Raw genomic sequence first — 19,550 nt, 5'->3', positions numbered from 1 at the left:
AAATAGGAAACACGATGCAGAGCGAAGGCTATGATAAGTAGGACCTGCCTGTCAAACGTTCTCTCGTGTAATCAGTTGAGCGCTCTCGGCAATGAGGTGTCGGCCGAGTCCAAGGCGTGATTCACGATAAGGATGGCGATATGAATCTGTAATTTGCTCAGATTATCTCGAGGTCCTTTTGTGTTTCAATATCAGGGTAGCCACTAACCTAGGTAGTATCGGGTAGGTGTTGTAGATTTCCGATCGCCCGGCAATCTACATCGCTGAGGCTTGAAAGCTTGATTAAGCCTGTGAGACGAGGAAGACCACGGCATCGAGTCATTTCTATAAGCCCACCAATTGAAGAGCTCATACCACAACCTCGTATTCTTCCAAAGACGGGGACAATCAATGATGCGTGGTACATCCTCGCATGTTTGGTCGAATTAGGAAGGTCGGTGGTGGATACCTCGAAATGAACACTGCTATCGCCCCCAAACTTTATTGCCGCCGACATTCACGATATTTTTGGGGTCGTGTTCGATCGATTATTCCACAGCAGCATGAGCGATGCAAAACTTGACGTATTTAATCGACGCAATGATTAGAACTAGGAAAGAAACATGTAACATCTGGTTTACTCTGGTTATATCTGCATACCTATCATCAATTGGTTAAATAGATCTGCTATGCGCCAAGGTGTTTAGAGGCGTGGCTGACTGTGAATGCCATCGTAACTTTCTTGAACACTGTATATGATTACATTAAGACCATAGGTGTAGGATTGATCATAGAGGTTTCTCAGTTCGCAGCCAGCCTCATCAAGTCTTCTGCATAGTGATTCAATACTTGTTTCCAGAAAGCGTCCTGCCAGGTGGGGGGCCTGCAGCAGGTCGCGCTTTCCACCTGAAGGGTTGTAAAAAGTGCAATGAACGATGCTCAATAAGTTGATATAGGTCATTTATAGAACTCAGACTCTCTCTTCAAAGTAATCATATTGCTTTACAAACTACTTCATCAATTCACGTTTATTTTTTTTTAATAGACTGCATTATAGTTTACTGCTATATATCAAGGTATAATGTTAAGCCTTTGTTGTTGTAGATTATCTGCGCTCTGATACCATCGTTTAAGGATGAAAACGCTTCTCGGAATAGTCTTAAATCATGTAAGTTTACCAAAGCACAAATAATGGACCAAGAGAAAACGGTCCTATACAAACGTCTAGTTCCTGCTCTCTGATTTTGTTCTATCCAATGGCATATCATCAGGCTGGACTTTCTATCTTTCCGCTCACTACCCCATCTCTGTAAGGCCAAGCTTTGTCGAAATCGACTCCTACAGCATTTGGATTGAGACCCCTGAAAATTCAGCGTAGGGAAAGTCCCACGCTCACCCAGAACCCGTGGTACATGCTCTAAACTATCTGACCCGGGACGGATTGTACGTCATCATCGAATCTCTTACTGAAAATATACCCATGTTTGCAACAGGATTAAAGCCCAGAGTCTAAATTGAAGGCAACCAGACCGCCTTTACGCCGCTGTCTCGTAGCTTTCCAGGCCATTAAATGCGTCGCGATTGGCTGAAATATGAGCGAACTTGGGTGGCAACGCCGCAAAACAAGGCACAACAAACATCGTGTAAGGCCATTGCGCCAGCACCACAAGGTCATTTCTAGAAAAGTGGTGGGAATTCTTCCTGATATTCCCAGATGATAGCTTCGGCCTCTTGGTCAGAAAAATTAGAAGCACGTCTTTCTTTTGTCCGATTATCTAGATAAATGCGACATTGACCCACGTAATTCAGCCACTACCTAATGACAAAGTCACTAGCTATTTTGGGAAGGCCCATGACTGGCGTCGGCAGCCCACACCTCCCTGGCCGGCTCGTCGTAGGGGCCCGAATTGGACCGAGCGCCACGCCAGCGAAATGCCAAGATGACGATGTCTCAATGATCTCACAGAAAGTCATCCATGGAAGTAAGACAACTCGGGCTTCCTACAGCCGCACAGCCGTTCGCACACTTCGGACGTTGAAAATGTCCGGCGATGTCCATTTTCTGTGTGGGAGTCAGGGATTCGGCGGCCGCGGCCGGGGCTAATCGCCGATGCGTGTCGATCGGCGCGTGGACCGTCAGCACCAAATTCGCGGATGCTGTGTCTATGACGAAAGCATCACATTGCTTTTACCCAGATGAGGCTCCTTGATTAAAAATTCCATAGGTCCACCAGGCACCATCTCTGGAGAACTAACGCAGAACTGACGCGACCGACCAATCCACTAGTTGCAGGCTGTACGTCGTCATAGATTTTATTCGGCCGACCCGATGCAAAAACTGATTGTACTTCTTGCACCTTCGACGTGTTGTTCGCGTCGACAATGGCCCAGAAGCTCTAGAACCTAGTAGTCTGGCATGTGGTTCACAGGGAAACAAATATGACTATTCCATAACCGCGCCCTTTATTCATGCGCCCCGTCTCCCGTGCTAATGTTTACTGAAGATCATCGAATCTGTTCCGACGCGACCAATTTTACCGCCACGGTAACATTCTCCACCGATCTAGAAGTCTTGTGAAGCCATCGTCGACCGCCGTCATGGAGGAGAAACCCACACCGCGAGACAGTGACATCCCTGGGGGTTTCCCTGAGACGCCTAGTGTTGCATTGGCGAGTAGTTGTGCTGCCTGCTCTCCAACAGGACCTTCTAGCCAAGAGGGAGAAGGCTTTCATGTTGAACCTTCCCAAGCTCATGGTTGCGTCAAATGCACAGCATCAGCAGTTGATAGGCGCATGTCTTCCGACGTCCGCCAGCCAGGCCCTCAGTCGACGCGACAAAGCTCCACGTCGTACTTTAACATTGGCACGACTTCGTCAACAGCGCACCGCAACTCTTCGTCTACTACCGTCATCGCGGGCCATAGCAACTACAACGACAACAACAACCACGATCACGATGGCAACTCTGCTGCTGCAAACGACCGAAATGAGACGTCTGCAGCCATGGCAGAAGTCTCCCGGGGGCAACAAGAAGTTGACAAATCGGGCGCTTCTTCCAATTACTCAAACGAACTCGATGTCGAAAGCACCCAATTTGCGCCTCTTAAGACCAACACGAGCACCACCGAGAGGCAGAGGCCCCAGGCGAAACGACAAGGTACTACGATGACAGAAGAAGACCTCTTCCGAGCCCTCTCTCGACGTCGTACTAATGCGACCAACCAGTCCGAAGCAGGTCAAGAGGAGGAGCAACAAGAGGTCGAACGTCTCATGTCTAGAATCTTTGGTCGTGCACGTCAAGAGCAGAGTGAAGAGGAGAAGACGAGGCATAGTGGCGTCGTGTTTCGAAACCTCACTGTGAAGGGCGTCGGGCTGGGCGCAAGCCTCCAACCGACTGTTGGAGACATCTTCCTTGGCCTTCCCAGAAAGTTCAAGTTGCTCCTCACTCGCGGCCCCAAGGCTGCATTTGCTAAGCCTCCTGTCCGCGAGCTCATTAGCCGCTTCGATGGCTGCGTCCGGCCTGGCGAACTCTTGCTTGTTCTTGGGCGGCCGGGGTCAGGATGCAGCACTTTTCTGAAGGCTTTCTGCAATCAACGAGCTGGGTTTGAATCTGTCGAGGGCCACGTCACGTACGCTGGGATCGATGCTAGTGAGATGGCGAAGAGATTCAGGGGAGAAGTCATTTACAACCCGGAGGACGACCTGCATTACCCAACTCTGACCGTCAAGAGGACTTTGAAGTTTGCCCTTCAGACACGCACTCCGGGCAAGGAATCGAGACTTGAAGGCGAAACTCGACAAGACTACATCCGCGAGTTTATGCGAGTTGCCACGAAGCTTTTCTGGATAGAACACACTCTCGGCACCAAAGTTGGCAATGAGTTTGTTCGCGGCGTCTCGGGTGGCGAAAGAAAGCGCGTGAGCATCGCAGAGGCTATGGTTACGAGAGCATCCGTTCAGGGATGGGACAATTCGAGCAAGGGCCTTGACGCCAGCACCGCGGTCGAATATGTTCGCTCCATACGAGCCATGACCAATATGGCCGAGACATCGACTGCTGTTTCGCTTTACCAGGCTGGCGAGTCTCTATACGACCTCGTTGACAAGGTTTTACTTATCGACTCTGGCAAATGCCTATACTATGGACCAGCTGAGGCTGCGAAGAAATACTTCATCGACCTTGGCTTTGAATGTCCTGACCGCTGGACCACCGCAGATTTCCTTACATCTGTCACCGATGAACATGAGCGTCATATTCGCGAGGGTTGGGAAAACCGCATTCCTCGGACCCCCGAGGCATTCGACTCTGCGTACAGAAATAGCGAGGTTTACCGCAGGAACGTCCAAGATGTTGAGGATTTTGAGGGTCAACTTGAACAACAAATCGAGCAGCGCCGCCGGTATGAGTCCGAGAAGACAAAGACCAAAAACTACGAACTCCCATTTCATAAGCAGGTCGTCGCCTGCACAAAACGCCAATTCATGGTTATGGTCGGCGATCGAGCATCACTTTTCGGCAAATGGGGCGGTCTGGTGTTCCAGGGCCTCATCGTTGGCAGTCTGTTTTACAACCTCCCAAACACAGCCGCCGGAGCTTTTCCTCGTGGAGGCACCCTGTTCTTTCTCTTGCTCTTCAATGCTTTGCTTGCGCTCGCCGAGCAAACAGCCGCGTTTGAGTCGAAACCCATTCTTCTCAAGCATAAGTCGTTTTCATTCTACCGCCCTGGAGCCTTCGCCATCGCTCAGACCGTCGTCGATATCCCTCTGGTCTTCATCCAAGTTGTCCTGTTTAATGTCATTATCTACTGGATGGCCAACCTGGCGAGAACAGCCTCTCAGTTCTTCATCGCCACACTCATTCTTTGGCTGGTCACCATGGTGACGTACGCCTTCTTCCGGGCTATCTCAGCTTGGTGCAAGACCCTGGATGATGCCACCCGGTTTACAGGTGTGGCCGTTCAGATCCTCGTGGTTTACACGGGGTATTTGATTCCTCCTGACTCCATGCGTCCCTGGTTCGGATGGCTGCGATGGATTAACTGGATTCAATACGGCTTCGAGTGCCTGATGTCAAATGAGTTCTACAATCTCGAGCTTGAGTGCAGTGCACCTTACCTGGTTCCCCAGGGTCCCAATGCAACGCCTCAGTATCAAGGATGTGCGCTTGCTGGAAGCCCTCCCGGTCAGACAATTGTTCCGGGCTCCAGCTACATCGAAGCCTCCTTCACGTATACTCGCGCCCATCTTTGGCGTAATTTCGGTTTTCTCTGGGCTTTCTTCTTCGCTTTTGTCGTTCTTACTGCCCTGGGCATGGAACATATGAAGCCAAACACTGGTGGAGGCGCCATCACCGTTTTCAAAAGAGGGCAGGTCCCTAAGAAAATCGAAAACAGCATTGCCACAGGGGGTCGGGACAAGAAGAGAGACGTAGAATCTGGGCCGACAAGCAACTCGGAAATTGTCGCGGACAACACCGTCACCAAGGAGAAGACTGAGGAAGACACTTTGGATCAGGTCGCGAGAAACGAGACAGTCTTCACCTTCCGCGATGTCAACTACACGATTCCGTGGGAGAAGGGTAGTCGCAACTTGCTTTCCGATGTCCAGGGTTATGTCCGTCCTGGAAAATTAACAGCCCTCATGGGCGCGTCAGGTTAGTGAGTCTCGGGTGCTCTAGATAGCTCAACTGACAACGTTTAGGTGCTGGCAAGACAACATTGTTGAATGCACTGGCTCAACGCCTCAAGTTTGGCACCGTGACGGGCGAATTTCTCGTTGATGGACGTCCTCTACCCAAGTCGTTCCAGAGGGCCACTGGTTTCGCGGAGCAGATGGACATCCATGAGCCAACCGCGACCGTCAGAGAAGCTCTTCAGTTTTCGGCCCTTCTTCGCCAGCCGCGAGAAATCTCCAAGAAAGAGAAATACGACTATTGCGAGACTATCATTGACCTTCTTGAGATGCGCGATATTGCTGGCGCAACTATCGGGAAAGTGGGAGAGGGTCTCAACGCCGAACAGCGAAAGAGACTTACGATCGGAGTTGAGCTGGCATCCAAACCCGAGCTGCTCATGTTTTTGGACGAACCTACTTCCGGTCTCGATTCAGGCGCCGCTTTCAACATCGTCCGGTTTTTACGCAAACTAGCTGATGCTGGCCAGGCCGTCCTTTGTACTATCCACCAACCGTCTGCTGTTTTATTTGAACACTTCGATGAGCTTCTCTTGCTCAAAGCCGGCGGTCGAGTTGCCTACCATGGCCCACTTGGTAACGACAGTCAGGAGCTCATCAATTATTTTGTGTCCAATGGTGCTCACGAGTGTCCCCCCAAAAGCAACCCTGCAGAGTACATGCTCGAAGCTATTGGTGCTGGAGATCCCAACTATCAAGGCAAGGATTGGAGCGATGTCTGGGCTCAGTCAAAGAACAGAGAGGCGCGGTCTCGGGAGATTGATGAGATGTTAGCCAAAAGGAGAGACGTCGAGCCTTCCAAGAATCTCAAGGACGACCGCGAGTATGCCATGCCGCTATCGACACAGACCATGGCCGTGGTGAAGCGGTCGTTTGTTGCGTACTGGCGCACCCCCAACTACATCGTCGGCAAGTTCATGCTACACATTCTCACCGGTCTGTTCAACTGCTTCACATTCTACAAGATCGGCTACGCATCTATCGACTACCAGAATCGACTGTTTTCAATCTTCATGACGCTCACCATCAGTCCTCCCCTCATTCAGCAACTTCAGCCAGTCTTCTTACATTCCCGTCAAATCTTTCAGTGGCGCGAGAATAACGCCAAGATATACAGCTGGTTTGCCTGGACAACTGCTGCCGTACTCGCCGAAATTCCTTACGCCATCGTTGCCGGAGGCATCTACTTCAACTGCTGGTGGTGGGGGGTGTTCGGCTGGCGCACTTCCGGCTTCACTTCCGGCTTTGCCTTCCTTCTCGTCATTTTATTTGAACTTTACTACGTCAGCTTCGGTCAGGGAATCGCCGCATTTGCACCCAATGAGTTGCTCGCATCTCTCCTTGTGCCCATCTTCTTCCTGTTCGTCGTCAGCTTCTGCGGTGTCGTTGTGCCACCGATGCAGCTCCCTACCTTTTGGCGCAGTTGGATGTGAGTTTTACAGCCGGTGCAAAGGTTGCTAGAATCATGCTAACTATTCTCTAGGTACTGGCTTTCTCCGTTTCATTACCTCCTCGAAGCGTTCCTTGGCGCCGCCATTCATGACCAACCCGTTCAGTGCCAGCCTGGCGAATTTGCAAGATTCCAGCCACCTCCAAATCAGTCCTGCCAAGATTACGCGCAGTCCTACATTGCGCAAGCTGGTGGATATGTTCAGACTGGGGAAGGGGGCATCTGCGAGTTTTGTCAGTATGCTACCGGAGACGAGTTTGGCGCAGGCTTCAGCGTCTACTACAGTAACATCTGGCGGGACTTTGGTATCTTCTGCGGATTCATTGCATTCAACTATTTCATCGTCTTTGTTGGGACTTGGCTCAAGTTCAATGGAAAGAACCCGCTCAAGTCGGTAATGGCGAAGAGAAAAGTTGGGAAATAATTACGCCACGTTCGTTCGTCAAGTCAGCTTAAGTTCTAAAAAACATCAATCATAATAATATCTTGTATACTGTGCGCTTGGCTCTGCTCATGTCTTCGTGCCATCAGTCTCGTGCTCTCGATGAGAAAGTTCCAGCACCGCCACTCATCACCCCCGCTTTTGTGCGAACAAGCGCCGTGCTAAACGAGAATCGTAAAGATCATAACGCTGTATCAATTGAATGGGAATCTATGAATGCCAAGATGGGTTGACTAAGTGAAGCTGTTGAAGGCGGTCTAATTCTTGAAAGCGCCGCCGGAAAGCTCGTCTTCCAGGTCGTAATAAACTTGGAATTCGCAATAGCAGATCTCAGGATCGCTCTCGACGTCGAAATTGAACTGCGCCTCCTCGTCGGTTACAAGGACCTTAGGCAGTCCATTGGCCGCAGCCGCCTCGGCGAGCAGCTGCACCCGACATTGGCGTTCCATGGAGGTGTAGAGGAACGCCGCCTCATCAACAGTTTGACCAACAGTCAACAGTCCATGGTTACGCAGGATGCATGCCTTGCCCTTGGGACCAAGGGCCTCCGCAATCATCTCTCCCTCCTCTGGGCCGAGAACGACGCCGCCATAGCTGTTGTAGACAGAGTGGGCATCACCACGGAACTTGCAGGCATCCTGGGTGAGCATCTCTAGACGGCGTCCGAAGACGGACCAAGCCTTGCCATACATGCTGTGGCAGTGACACACGGCGTGAACATCAGGACGGGCCTTGTGGACGGCAGCATGGATGAGGAATCCGGCCGTGTTGGGGGGCTTCGTGCGGTTGCCGCCGATGACGGCGCCGTCGAGATTGACAAGAATCATATCGCTCGCCTTGAGCAGACCGAAGTGCTTGCCAAGGGGGTTGGTCCAGAAGGCGTCGTGGATCTCGGGGTCTCGCACAGAGATGTGACCGCTCATACCCTCGACATAGCCCTCGCGGGACCAGTGGCGAAACGCGGCAGCCATGTGTTCAAGCTGCCACTGCCGTTGGGAGGCGAAGTCAGGGAACTTGGGGATACCGGCCAGGACAACATCGCCATGGGACATGGCCTGCAAAGGCGTCTTGTTCTGAAGCTCGTGGCCATGCTTGGAGTGCGATGCCTCCTTAGGTACGACGGCTGTACCGCCGACAGCGGGGGCGGTGTCGATAGTGGCGGACGGAGCCATGTTGAAAGTTTTCCAAAGAGACGCCGATATCCGGACTCGATGTCGTGCGTGGGTCAGAAGCGGCCTTCCAAGTCTGTGTTTCTGTCGTGAATATTTTGATCTCTGGTTGACGATGCTAGACGCCTGGCTTGTAAATGCTCGTCGGAACTGGAAGTAGGTGTCGAGGCAATATGTCGGTTTACACACTGGAATGCAGTCAAGGTTATGATCGGAGAAGGAGCGGGAACAGGCCGATTGATAACGCGCGACTTGCGATAGGCGTAAATGTCAGACAGCCATTCTGTACGGGGAAGTCTGGTCGGAGCGGGGTTGCGGGGGGCGAGATAAGGTACGACCGGGATCTCTTCTCCAGAGAGGACCGGAAACCGGATACCGGCCCGGTCCAATGTTCGGACGGCCGGCTAAGGGCCAGCTTGCGGCACCAGCGGGCTCGGAGACCAGACTTGCAGCCGGGCACCCGCAAGCATTCATTCTTCTCGTGAACATCAAGACTATCACCCAACACACTCTCCGCATCATGGCAGACGACACTGTAATGGACGAAGTAGAACGGTGGTATGATGAAACAAAACGTCGCGAAGGGTATGTTACAATAGCGAGCCCATGCAAATTCCACCACCCGTCATTGAACCAAGGAATTCTCTTTTACAGTGACCGTCCTCGTCGTTATACGAATACTTTTGTTTACCCTTGCTGCGCAGCACACGGTTCCCCAACAACACGCCGCTCGCCGTCACTTTCCTGAAGAATCGAACTCGCCGCTGCGTTCGTGACTCGGGCAGAACATGTACCAAAAATCCCATTAGTTCGTCATTAAATAGCAGGCAACCTGCCGGTATTACTAGCAGTGCGAAACCCCCAGGTTAGGCCTTTCACCGCTTGGCCTGCAGAGCCTTGTCCAGGCATTGGATAATCTGGTCAAAGGTTAGTGAACGGGCGCAATATCAAGAAACGGTTGCTCAAGACATACCTCGTCTCCCCAAACACCCTGGTTGCTGAGATAGCGGCCCATCCCCCTTACCAGCTCCAGCTGCTCTTCGACGGTCAAGCCGGTAACAGCCATTTCCATGACGCTGCCAAGACTGGCTTTATTGATGGCGATGAAAGAGTGGTAGTACATGTAAGTGAAGAACCCCATGATGAACTGGCAATCCATGCGATCAGTCATGCCGCCGTGGCCCGGGATAGAGTCGCCAAAGTCCTTGATCTTGAAGGTGCGCTTCAAGCCAGACGCGAAGAAGCCGCCGAAAGGAGCGATGAGCGAGGCGAATGTTGCCAGGACCAGGGTGTGGAACTGAACAGGGGCCATGGTCAAGGAGAGGCTCTCATTCATGTTGGGCGGGAGGAAGAAGAGCGGAGGCAGGCGGTAGGTCTTGAGGTTGAAAACAGGGTTACGGGTGCACTCGAGGCCAGTGAAGATGTTTGCGGCGAGATCCTAGGTAGGTCAGTGGCAGATCATTCCGGAGACGCAGCGATAGTATACTCACAGTAACCGGGCAGATGAAGAAGGAGGAGCGCATCAGGAGGTTGGTCAGGAGCATGCCAAAGACGATAGTCATGATCCAGGCGCCAACGAAGCCCTCGACGGTCTTCTTGGGCGACAGCTTGATCAGCTGGGTCCGGCCAAAGGTGATTCCCACCAGATACGCCCAAATGTCATTGGTAATGACCATGGCGGCTGGGAGGAAGAACCAGATCATGCCCTCGAAGACGTTGTTCATGATGAAGTGAGCCTGGACGACGATGAGGTACAGGGCCATGTGCGTCCATGCAAACTGGGTGAACTGGAATTTGTAGTGACCGGCCTGAAGAGATGTGACGAAGAAGACGAAACCTGAAGGAGTTAGGATCTAGGAGACGTCCAAGATGTAGGGGCGCGGGGAAAGTAGAACTTACCGAAGATGTAGAGAATGAAGCTGATGAAGCGGTGGTGGGTGGCCAGGGGAAGCAGGACCTTGTCGACCAGCACGATATGCTTGAAGTAGTAGATGACGGTTTCGCCGTATAGGAAGTACATGGTGGTGGCCAGCCAGTACCAGTTGAGGCTCTTTGAGGATCGCAGCTGACGTGCGCGGCTGGGAACGCTGGCAATGGCGATGACCTCCTTGAAAGAGATGATCTGGATGGCCGTTATGATGCAGATGATGTATAGGTGGCCCATGACGAGGGCAGCAAAGAAGCCGACGAACATGACGAGGGTCCAGAAGGTGCGCGTCAAGAAGTTTGCCTTCTTCTTTTCGTACTCGGCGCGCTTCTCATCCTCGGGAGACTGGGGCTGCTGGGATGCGGACATTTTGTTAGTAGTGAGATGGCTATGATGGCAGACTTGGTCTGAAATGCGCGGCTTGAGGAGGACAAGACAGAGCCGGAGGAGAGGATCGGGGAGGGGAGGGAGGTACCTCGGAGATGTTTTGCAAAGCAGCGCCGGTCTTGATCTTCGAGGGCGAGCCATCTTCGCTGACGTCGCTGAAGCTGGAGCGGCGGCCGTCCGCGTGGCCGTTGGTCTTGTGGGGGAACTTGACCCCCCTCCTTGTGCGTGCCATCATGTCTTTGTGTGTCTGGTGTCGACTAAAAGTGTCAAGCCGGTAACTAAGGTCTCGGGTCGTGTCGTGGGAAGCGTCGAGGGAGGTGTTCGGTCGCTTTTTCTTTTGGGCGAGGGGCGTTCACGGGCAACGTCGGTTTTCGTCGCAGGAGGCAGGCGGGTGGTTCGGATGCGGGAAGGGTCAGCAGCGGAGAGTCGGCGCAAATTGGGCCGCTGGGGCTACTGGGGAGGGGCGGACGCGGTGATGGTCGCGGTGGTAAAATGCGATAGGTATGTATCGTGGAGAAAAAGTCGACACGCGAATGTGGCCAGTTCAAAAGTGACGAGGACGGGGTGCGGGTTCTGCGTCACGGGCCGAGAAAGCGAAGGAGTCGGGGGGAAATAATGAGGTAAGGCAGGAGTAGGTAAGAGTGGCTTTGACGACGTGGATGTTTTGTTGAAGGGCACCTCAGGCCAGGGCAGGTATTAGGTAGGTAGCTCAGTGTGGTGGTGCAGGGGAGCTGGGCCATGGAGATGGAGATGGGATGGAGAAATAAGGTGGGTAATTTTGGTGGTACCGGCGGGTGCAGTCAGTGCCAACACCCAGGTTCTCACTCTTTTTTTTTTTTTTTTTTCCTTAATTTGTTCCTCCGGTGGATTTTTCTCTACCTACGTAAAGCCGAGCGGGCGGACTGACAGCGGGTCGACGGAAGGATTACAAGTGCGCTTTCCTCGCTTGTGATGCCGCTGTGAGTTGGCAATTAGCCTCAAGATATCTTACTATGTACATAAGGTAAGGTAGGTCAAGATAAGGTAAGGTTGGTAGGTATGGCATGACGGATGGCAGCACCGCAAGCCTGCAGCAATCCACTCGATGCTCGAGCAGGCGGGCTGTTTGGTGTTGGCGGATGATGACGCTACAAGTCAGATAGCGCAGAAAAACCTAGCTACGTCAGGTCTGTGGCTTGGCGACTGACGCCCTGGAGCGTGGGAGAGGCGCCCATGGAAGGCAGTGTCGCACACCACGAGGGACTACCGAGCGGAGATTATGTAACCCGCCGCAGGTCGAGATGAGAAAGTCCTCGATCTCGGCCAATCCGCCCACCCAGGCAGGGCTAGTCGAGCAGCGGAATGATGGTGGAGTCCGCTCCGATGCGTGGCTGTCATGGACGCTCCCGTCCTTTCATCCCCCTGGTCCACAGGCAATTGCTTCAAAACCTGTCCGTCAGTACCTAGGTAAGGTAGGTAGGTAGTACGGGATTCTTCAAGGCTCGGTCCTTCGTAGTCAACCGGAGATTCCATGTACCTTGGCCTCCCGACTCCCCGTGAGCGTGCTGGAATTAAAATACGCTTGCTGCATGTCCGGGAGCGCATGGGATGCCCTGTGGCCCCAAGTACGCGTATCGTTGCAGGGCCCAACCCCTCCACCCGGCTCCCATCCCTCCACTGTGGGAGAGCATCCATCCCTTGCCTACCGAAACTGTTGAGTTGGTCAGCTCTCTCAATTTCGGGGACTGATAGGCTGCAGCGCGCCCCATAATCTGTCAATGCCAGAAATAACCTGCAAAGGAGAGAAGAAAAACACACGTCCAGCGATTGAGATTGTTCCGAGCTGGGTAACGTACCTGCGGACATTGGACATTGGACATTGGCGAAACTCGTGCCCAGCTGGCCCTCAAAGATTGGACATCAGGTTCAGGAATCGCCGGGCAATCCGAGACAATGCGTCTTGACGCCAGTTGCGCCGGTTGACATCATCACATGCTGCCCGTAGCTTCATCAACCAACTGCAACTGGTCTGACCAGCTTTTTATCAGCTGAGGCGCGAGCTCCCATTCGTCTCTTGTCATGCAGCTAAAGTCGGCCACACACACTCTACATGTGGATACCTTAGTCATATGTGGCCAGTCATGTGTGGCTGTGTAGCCCAGTCCAGAGTGGCTGTGGCTGATGGCCTCACGGGAAGTCGCGTCGTCCACGTTCACATTCTGTTTCGCGTCGCGGCACAGCTGCTGCCCGCCGCAACATGGACCTGCGGCAGCTCCCGATAAGACATCCACGATAAGAAAACACAAGCCACTATTCAGACGGATCCCAACAGCCAAAGCCAACCCAACACCTTGAGAGTCTCCCTTCCACACCATCGACAATGCGTTTTCGAACGCTCCTCCAACGCAATGGACGACTTCTCGGACGAGGAATTTGATGGATTGAACGACGTCACCCTCCAAGAGCTCGAAAACAACGCCATCCAACTCACACAGGCCCAGCGCAAGTTTGACGACTCCCAGCCTGCCCAAGGCACCCAGGTCGAAACTTACGATGATCTCGAGTTCGAGGATGACGACCTCGATGATACTGAGGTGACCAACCAGCTGCTGCCTCCGGCTGCTCGCCCCCTGCCCGACAAGACGATACCCCAGCACCAAACCCATCTCGCAAGAAGACCTTCGCTCCAGACCCCGCAGAGATGGAATCATCCTCCTGCTCCCGTCAATCAGCCCGCCATTTCTGCCCGACCGAGATATCCTGCACCTGTCCCGTCCTTTGTTCCTCCAGTCGCCTCGCAACGATTCAAGCCTCCCGTTGGCGCACCTCATCGCCCTCAGCTATCCCAATATGCCCGACCTCCCCCTCCTTCGACCCGCTACAACCCCCCGCAATCACAGACTACTGCCCCGGTAGGGCCCGCGGGCAGCGTCGTTGCCGCTCTCCAGCAACAGCTGAAAGCCCTCCAGGCTGATCTGAACGCTGCGCGCGGCGAAGTGACAATCATCCGATCAAACTCCGCCAAAGCCCAACAAGATCACGCTGCCGAGATTGCGCGACTCAAGAAACAAAACGCCGAGCAGGCCGCAAAGCAAGAAAGCGCTGTTGAGGCTGCCATCACGAAAGAAAGACAGGCCACGACCGAGCTGCAGTTTTTGCAGCGCGATTTGAAGGATGCCGCCAGCAGACCACGCCGAAAGGACGCCGCACCACAGGCTCCTGCGCCCGGAACTACAACCCCGAGGAAGACGACCAAGACGTGGGGTATGGCCGATGGGTTCGACGATATGGATATCGCCCCGAGCCCTACCAAAACGAGAGGCAAGACTAGGGATTCTGGCGCAGTGGCTGTTCCGTTGTCGGAACGGACGCCTACTAAAGGCAAACGCAAACGTCCAACCGTTGACAGCCCTGTGATGGCCCTAGAGGTCCACGCGGGCGATGTGCCTATGGCTGACGATGCCACCGTTACGGCGGCGCTGCCTGTTCAGCAATTCGCTTCAGGAATAAGCGTGCTTCCGTTCGAGGTAAGCCTATTCATGCCGCCCGTTGGCACAGCATGCTCACTAACGCCGTTACAGTTTCTCCAGGTCATTCTGGATCATGGTTCGCTGCACGGAGAGCCGCCAACCTTTGACATCCTGTCTCGCTATGCGTTTCCGTCCGATCCGGCGACTTCGTTCTCCGCCTTCATCTTCCGCGAACTGCCTCTGATGGGCAATCCCTCAAACCCTGTCCAGCTCCTGGTGGACTTTGCACGCCTCGTCATTCGCATGTGGGCCCAGTGTCTTGATGAGACCTACTTGCGTCCCGTTTGGGATCTCACTTCCTTGCTCTCCTTCACCCTGCAGCTTCAGACCATGTCAGTGGCTCCCTTAGTGATCGACGACCTGGTTCCTGTCGCTGTGAACTCCATATATATGGTTGCCGAAGCACGGTTTAAGAGAAATGACACGGATGGCTCAACTGAGTCCGCCGCAGAAGCCTTGGAGCAAGATGTTGACTCCACCTACATCTTGTCACTGCTTTACGCCTCTGCCGCCGCCTGCGCCACCGTTGTACAAGATACCGAAAACGGTTCACAAACTCGGCAAGCTGAAATTTGGCAGCTAATCACTGTCGACATGGTGTTAGCATTGCTGACATCTAAGCAGCGGCTGGAGGATGTTGTGGGAATGCTCGACATGCTTTGCACCTCAGTCCTGCCCAACTCCATTGGCCCCATCGTTCCTGGAAAACCGCCCGAGTTCATAGCTCGGATCCTCATCGATAGGGTTTCTATGAATCTTGTCGAATTACCGCGAGCAGCTGTCACCGGCAGCGAGAAACACGCCGTACGATTCGCTGTTCTGCGAACGCTCATGAATTTTGCGCGTTCACCGTTTGGAGCACGACAGATTGCGAGCCACGTCAGTGTTATACCGCGACTGGTCACAACGCTGGGCGAGCTTGTCGACGGCTTGTATGACCTCTCTGATCCTGTTATAGACGGCAAAGGCGGTGGCTCTTGCTCCTGGCGCAAGGACGGGACCGTGGACGCTACCCCAGGTGATCCCCGCGATAAAGCCGACGACTGGGACGATGGCCGCAGCGGTTCTTCCTTGCTGATATCTCAGATCGTGTTGCTGCTGCACACCCTAGCGACCGATCCGAACACGGCCAACGTTGCGAACATCCTCTCGAAACTGTCCGTGTCACACGGCGGCTCCCAGCGTTACATGCTTTCGCTTTCGCGACTCAACTTCTCCGAAGAAGACTTAGTCTATGAGGCGGGCATTGATGCAGACACGGTCGACAGAGCTCACGAACTACTCGAGATTGGCGTCACTCCAGACGAAGGCGACAGCGTAGCAGAGTCATTTGGCGTGTAAAAGTAATTATGAGTTCCATCAGGTCGGGCTGCATCATGTCCATGTCCAGACGAAAGCGACCGTCCGAAATCATTGCGTCTGTTCTTTGGAGCGAAGCATCCGAACTACGTGCGAGCACGGTTCATGTGGCGGTGGTTGCGATAACCATGTGCCATTACCATGGACCTGTCAAGACCAAACGGATGCGGAAACGCCACGGTGGCCACGATTCCCATACGCCTTTTTGCCGCATGGTACGAGAGTTGTTGATGGCTGCCGGCCACTTGACAATGCATCAACCTAATGCAGGTATTCAGCGGCTGCGAGTGTGATAGAGGCGCCGAGAGAGGTCGCGGCCAATGAATCACGCTGTGGCGTTGGATGCAGAACCTCATGGGGTGGAGCTACCTGCAGAGTCATGTGGATTGCCTACTTTGGCCTTTTATTTGACATGAATCTCCTGCCCGCCAGTCGGCATCGAAGGATGATGGAATCATGTCTATGAGGGGAAGAGTCAGTCGAAGCTCCAGAGCCAACAAGTCAACCATGTCTATCTCCCTCGTCCGCCTATCTCAAGAGACTCGGTCGCCTTGCTGCGCCCTCGCCCAGTCGACTCGATGTCTCAACCTGCACAGTTGCACTGACCCCACACGCTAAGGATCAGCGAAAACGATTTGGCTGATCCTCGAGCTCGACTTTGAGGTCGAAACGCGCCGACTAGCCGTGAAGATCTGGTCGGTGCTGGTCGTGGATAGAGAATGAGGCGCTAGTCCAGAACATTCGAGCTAGGCGTTAGCGTCCACGAGTGATGGCCCCATTCATAGAGCGCCCCTGAGTCAAGGAATAGCTCTTCGCCGATAGAGCAGCCACTTCCGGTCGTTCATCCCAACTTGCCCAATCCTGATTGGGGTTGTTCAGGTCCAAGCTCGCTTCGTCCGGCGTGGTGTGCAGGGAGGGGCTGAGCCGGAGTCAAAGCTGCGATGGCATCAACACCACGTTTACTTTTGCTGGATTCAAGTCGGGTCGGAGTCAAATGCAGCCAACTCCAGAAGCGAATAAGGCATTAGACGTGACATGGCTTTTGAGGTAAGCGCAGGAGTCGGCCGTTAAGCTTTCAGGTCACACACAGTCGACTAGGAATGGGGGGGGAGGCCACTTACGCATCCTGAGGTCGCCGAAGGGTGCATGTCTAGTAGACTGGAGGGGAGCACATGTTACAGACCCAGGTAGTGCAATAGATGCCCAACCCAGACCCCATCTGCCTGGACTTGCATATATCATACCACCTCGCCTCTAATCCCCTCTTGTTTGCTTTTCCTGGAGAAGACTTGAACGAAAAACGCCCATTTTTACATCCTTACTTCTTGCGTTGACCGATTCCATCGCCTCCACTACCGCCATGAACATCCTCTTCCTGTGCACCGCGCATAACTCCCTTTCTCAGCGCCTGTACCTGGCGTTATCCAAGACTCATACGATCACCATCGAGTATGCTCTCTCAGATGATGCGATGATCGAGGCGGCCAAATTGGCCAAGCCCAATCTCATCATATGTCCGTTTCTGACATCACGGGTCCCACGGGAAGTCTACGACAACTTTCTCACGCTCATTATCCATCCCGGCCCTCCGGGCGACGCCGGCCCAAGTGCTCTCGACTGGGTAATTATGGGAGATGATGGCTCAGAAGCCGACTCTGAGAACCTGGTACAGACCAATGCTTGGAGCGAGTTTGGACGGCCATACTGGGGTGTCACCGTCCTGCAAGCCGTCGAAGAATTCGATTCCGGACCAGTGTGGGCTTTCGAGCAGTTTCCTCTACAAATCGATTCACCCACCGTCACCAAATCAAGTCTCTACCGTGGCCCCGTTACAAGAGCCGCCCTGACTGCCACCCTCGCCGCTATTGACAGAATCCAGGCAGCTTCTATACAGGCTGCCTCGCCCTACACTCCCCCGCCCTCTCCGGGCAAGAACAAGTTCTTCCCCCACCTTGTCAACCCGTTGCTTCAAGCAGACCCCACCTTCCGCGACGCCTCGGTGACACTACAGAAAGCCTTCCTCGGAGGAGTCACGCGTCATCGGCCACTCCTCAAAGCAGCTCAGCGCGACTTCGATGTCCAGTCACACACGGCTCGGGAAATTTCCCGAAGGATTCGGTCATCGGATTCCCAGCCCGGCTGTCTGACGAAGCTGTTTGGGCCCAGCCTCTACGTATACGGGGGAACCATCGAGGAGAATGAGGAGCTCACGGCTGGAGCGCGTCCTGGAGATATCATTGCCTGCCGTGACGACGCTGTTTGCGTCGCAACATGCGACGAGAAGGGTATTTGGATCTCGCATATTCGACGTCTCAAGCGAAAGACGGACTCGATGCTGTGGCCCAAGGTTCCCGCCGTTTCTGGCCTGGACGAACTCGATGTTCTAGACAGTGACCTCTTCTCCGAAAACCGAGTCTCCCGAGCAACCATTGACTGGTCTCAATCCCCTCACAACACGAAGCAGGACATCTGGGTCGACTTCCAAACCTTTTCAGGTGCCAGGCGGGTGGCATTCCTCTACTTCGACTTTTACAACGGCGCTATGAGCACCGAGCAGTGCTCTCGCATGATTGACGCGCTGGACTTCATCACAGCCAGCCATGTTGTGGAACGACCCCTCAGCGCAGTTGTGCTTATGGGCGGCGACTCGTATTTCAGCAACGGAATCGCCCTCAACGTAATCGAGGCCGCCTCGGATCCCGCTCTCGAATCCTGGCTGAACATCAACCGCATCGATGACGTGGTCCACTATCTCCTGCAAGAGTTCCCATCACGAAACATCCTCACGGTCGCCGGCATCCGTGGCAACTGCGCGGCCGGCGGTGTCGCCCTAGCTGCCGCATGCGACGTCGTTATTTCCGGTTCCGAGGTGGTGCTTAATCCAGCCTACCGTGCCATTGGCCTGCACGGTTCCGAATATCACTCTCTGTCCTACCCCGGACGATGTGGCTCGGCAGGCGCCACGAAGCTGTTACGCGACATGACACCGCTGTCGCCGGCTGACGCGCGAATGATGGGCCTCGTCGACCACACTCTCCCGGGAACTGGGGCTCTCCTCGACACACGTATTCGAAAGCACGTCAAGTCGCTCTTGATCGCTGGTAAGCCGGCCGCGGCGGCCTGGAAGAGCAACGTTGACGTCTCCCCTGCCGGTCTTGCGTGCGCTCGTGCTCAGGAGCTTGGGGAGATGTCCAAAGACTTTTGGAGTGCGAGATCACAGAGATATCATCTCCGCCGAAGAGACTTTGTCCGCAAAGTGAAGGCCGCCAAGACACCCCTGCGTTTCGCGATACACCGCCGACAAGTGGATGAGCTGGACGAGGAAGAGTCGGACGACTTCGATGATGTCGTCATTTTTGAGCGCAAAGCCAGGGCCACTCTCTTGGCCGACAAGCTCAAGGAGTACGTTGAAAACATGACTTCGGCATCCGCCCGCAAGGACACAACTTCAAGCAACGCTGCCGTACACGCGAGAGCGGCGAGTGAGAGCGTCAGCAAACGAGATTTGAGACCTATCTTTTCATGCTATTACGATGTCACCACCTGATGAGGCAGGCAGTCTTATATCTGGAGCACAGCAGCACGGGGAGCGAGATACACATCGCCTTGAATAGCTATTTTCTTTGTAATCGGGAAA

At 53.9% G+C, this 19,550-nt stretch overlaps 5 protein-coding genes across 5 annotated transcripts; 3 read left to right on the top strand and 2 right to left on the bottom strand.

The window, feature by feature from the left end:
- Positions 1-2,935: 2,935 nt before the first annotated feature.
- On the top strand, positions 2,936-7,544 carry bfr1-2 (Brefeldin A resistance protein; the record flags this gene model as incomplete). The annotated part of the gene is made up of 4 exons (XM_066151326.1): positions 2,936-3,136; positions 3,205-5,632; positions 5,680-7,099; positions 7,154-7,544. The coding sequence occupies 4 exons, from the start codon at positions 2,936-2,938 to the stop codon at positions 7,542-7,544; spliced, it is 4,440 nt and encodes a 1,479-aa protein (XP_066009437.1).
- A 275-nt stretch (positions 7,545-7,819) lies between these two features.
- On the bottom strand, positions 7,820-8,734 carry CGGC5_v004730 (Meiotically up-regulated gene 14 protein; the record flags this gene model as incomplete). Its single annotated transcript, XM_032022358.1, has 1 exon — positions 7,820-8,734. One exon carries the CDS (start codon positions 8,732-8,734, stop codon positions 7,820-7,822), a length of 915 nt encoding a protein of 304 aa, XP_031880698.1.
- Positions 8,735-9,606: 872 nt separating this feature from the next.
- On the bottom strand, positions 9,607-11,277 carry CGGC5_v004729 (putative phosphatidate cytidylyltransferase; the record flags this gene model as incomplete). The annotated part of the gene is made up of 5 exons (XM_032022359.1): positions 9,607-9,648; positions 9,705-10,169; positions 10,222-10,568; positions 10,631-11,012; positions 11,134-11,277. 5 exons carry the CDS (start codon positions 11,275-11,277, stop codon positions 9,607-9,609), a joined length of 1,380 nt encoding a protein of 459 aa, XP_031880697.1.
- A 2,155-nt stretch (positions 11,278-13,432) lies between these two features.
- Positions 13,433-15,895, top strand: CGGC5_v004728 (uncharacterized protein; the record flags this gene model as incomplete). The annotated part of the gene is made up of 2 exons (XM_032022360.1): positions 13,433-14,551; positions 14,606-15,895. 2 exons carry the CDS (start codon positions 13,433-13,435, stop codon positions 15,893-15,895), a joined length of 2,409 nt encoding a protein of 802 aa, XP_031880700.1.
- A 1,378-nt stretch (positions 15,896-17,273) lies between these two features.
- hoxX (Hydrogenase maturation factor HoxX) lies at positions 17,274-19,460 on the top strand (the record flags this gene model as incomplete). The annotated part of the gene is made up of 1 exon (XM_032022361.1): positions 17,274-19,460. One exon carries the CDS (start codon positions 17,274-17,276, stop codon positions 19,458-19,460), a length of 2,187 nt encoding a protein of 728 aa, XP_031880699.1.
- Positions 19,461-19,550: the final 90 nt, after the last annotated feature.

This window comes from Colletotrichum fructicola (assembly GCF_000319635.2).
Source record: "Colletotrichum fructicola Nara gc5 chromosome Unknown KSG_Nara_v1_contig02, whole genome shotgun sequence".
Lineage (NCBI taxonomy): Eukaryota > Fungi > Ascomycota > Sordariomycetes > Glomerellales > Glomerellaceae > Colletotrichum > Colletotrichum fructicola.
Note: the sequence above shows the minus strand (reverse complement) of the source record. Positions and strands in the feature narration are given on the sequence as shown.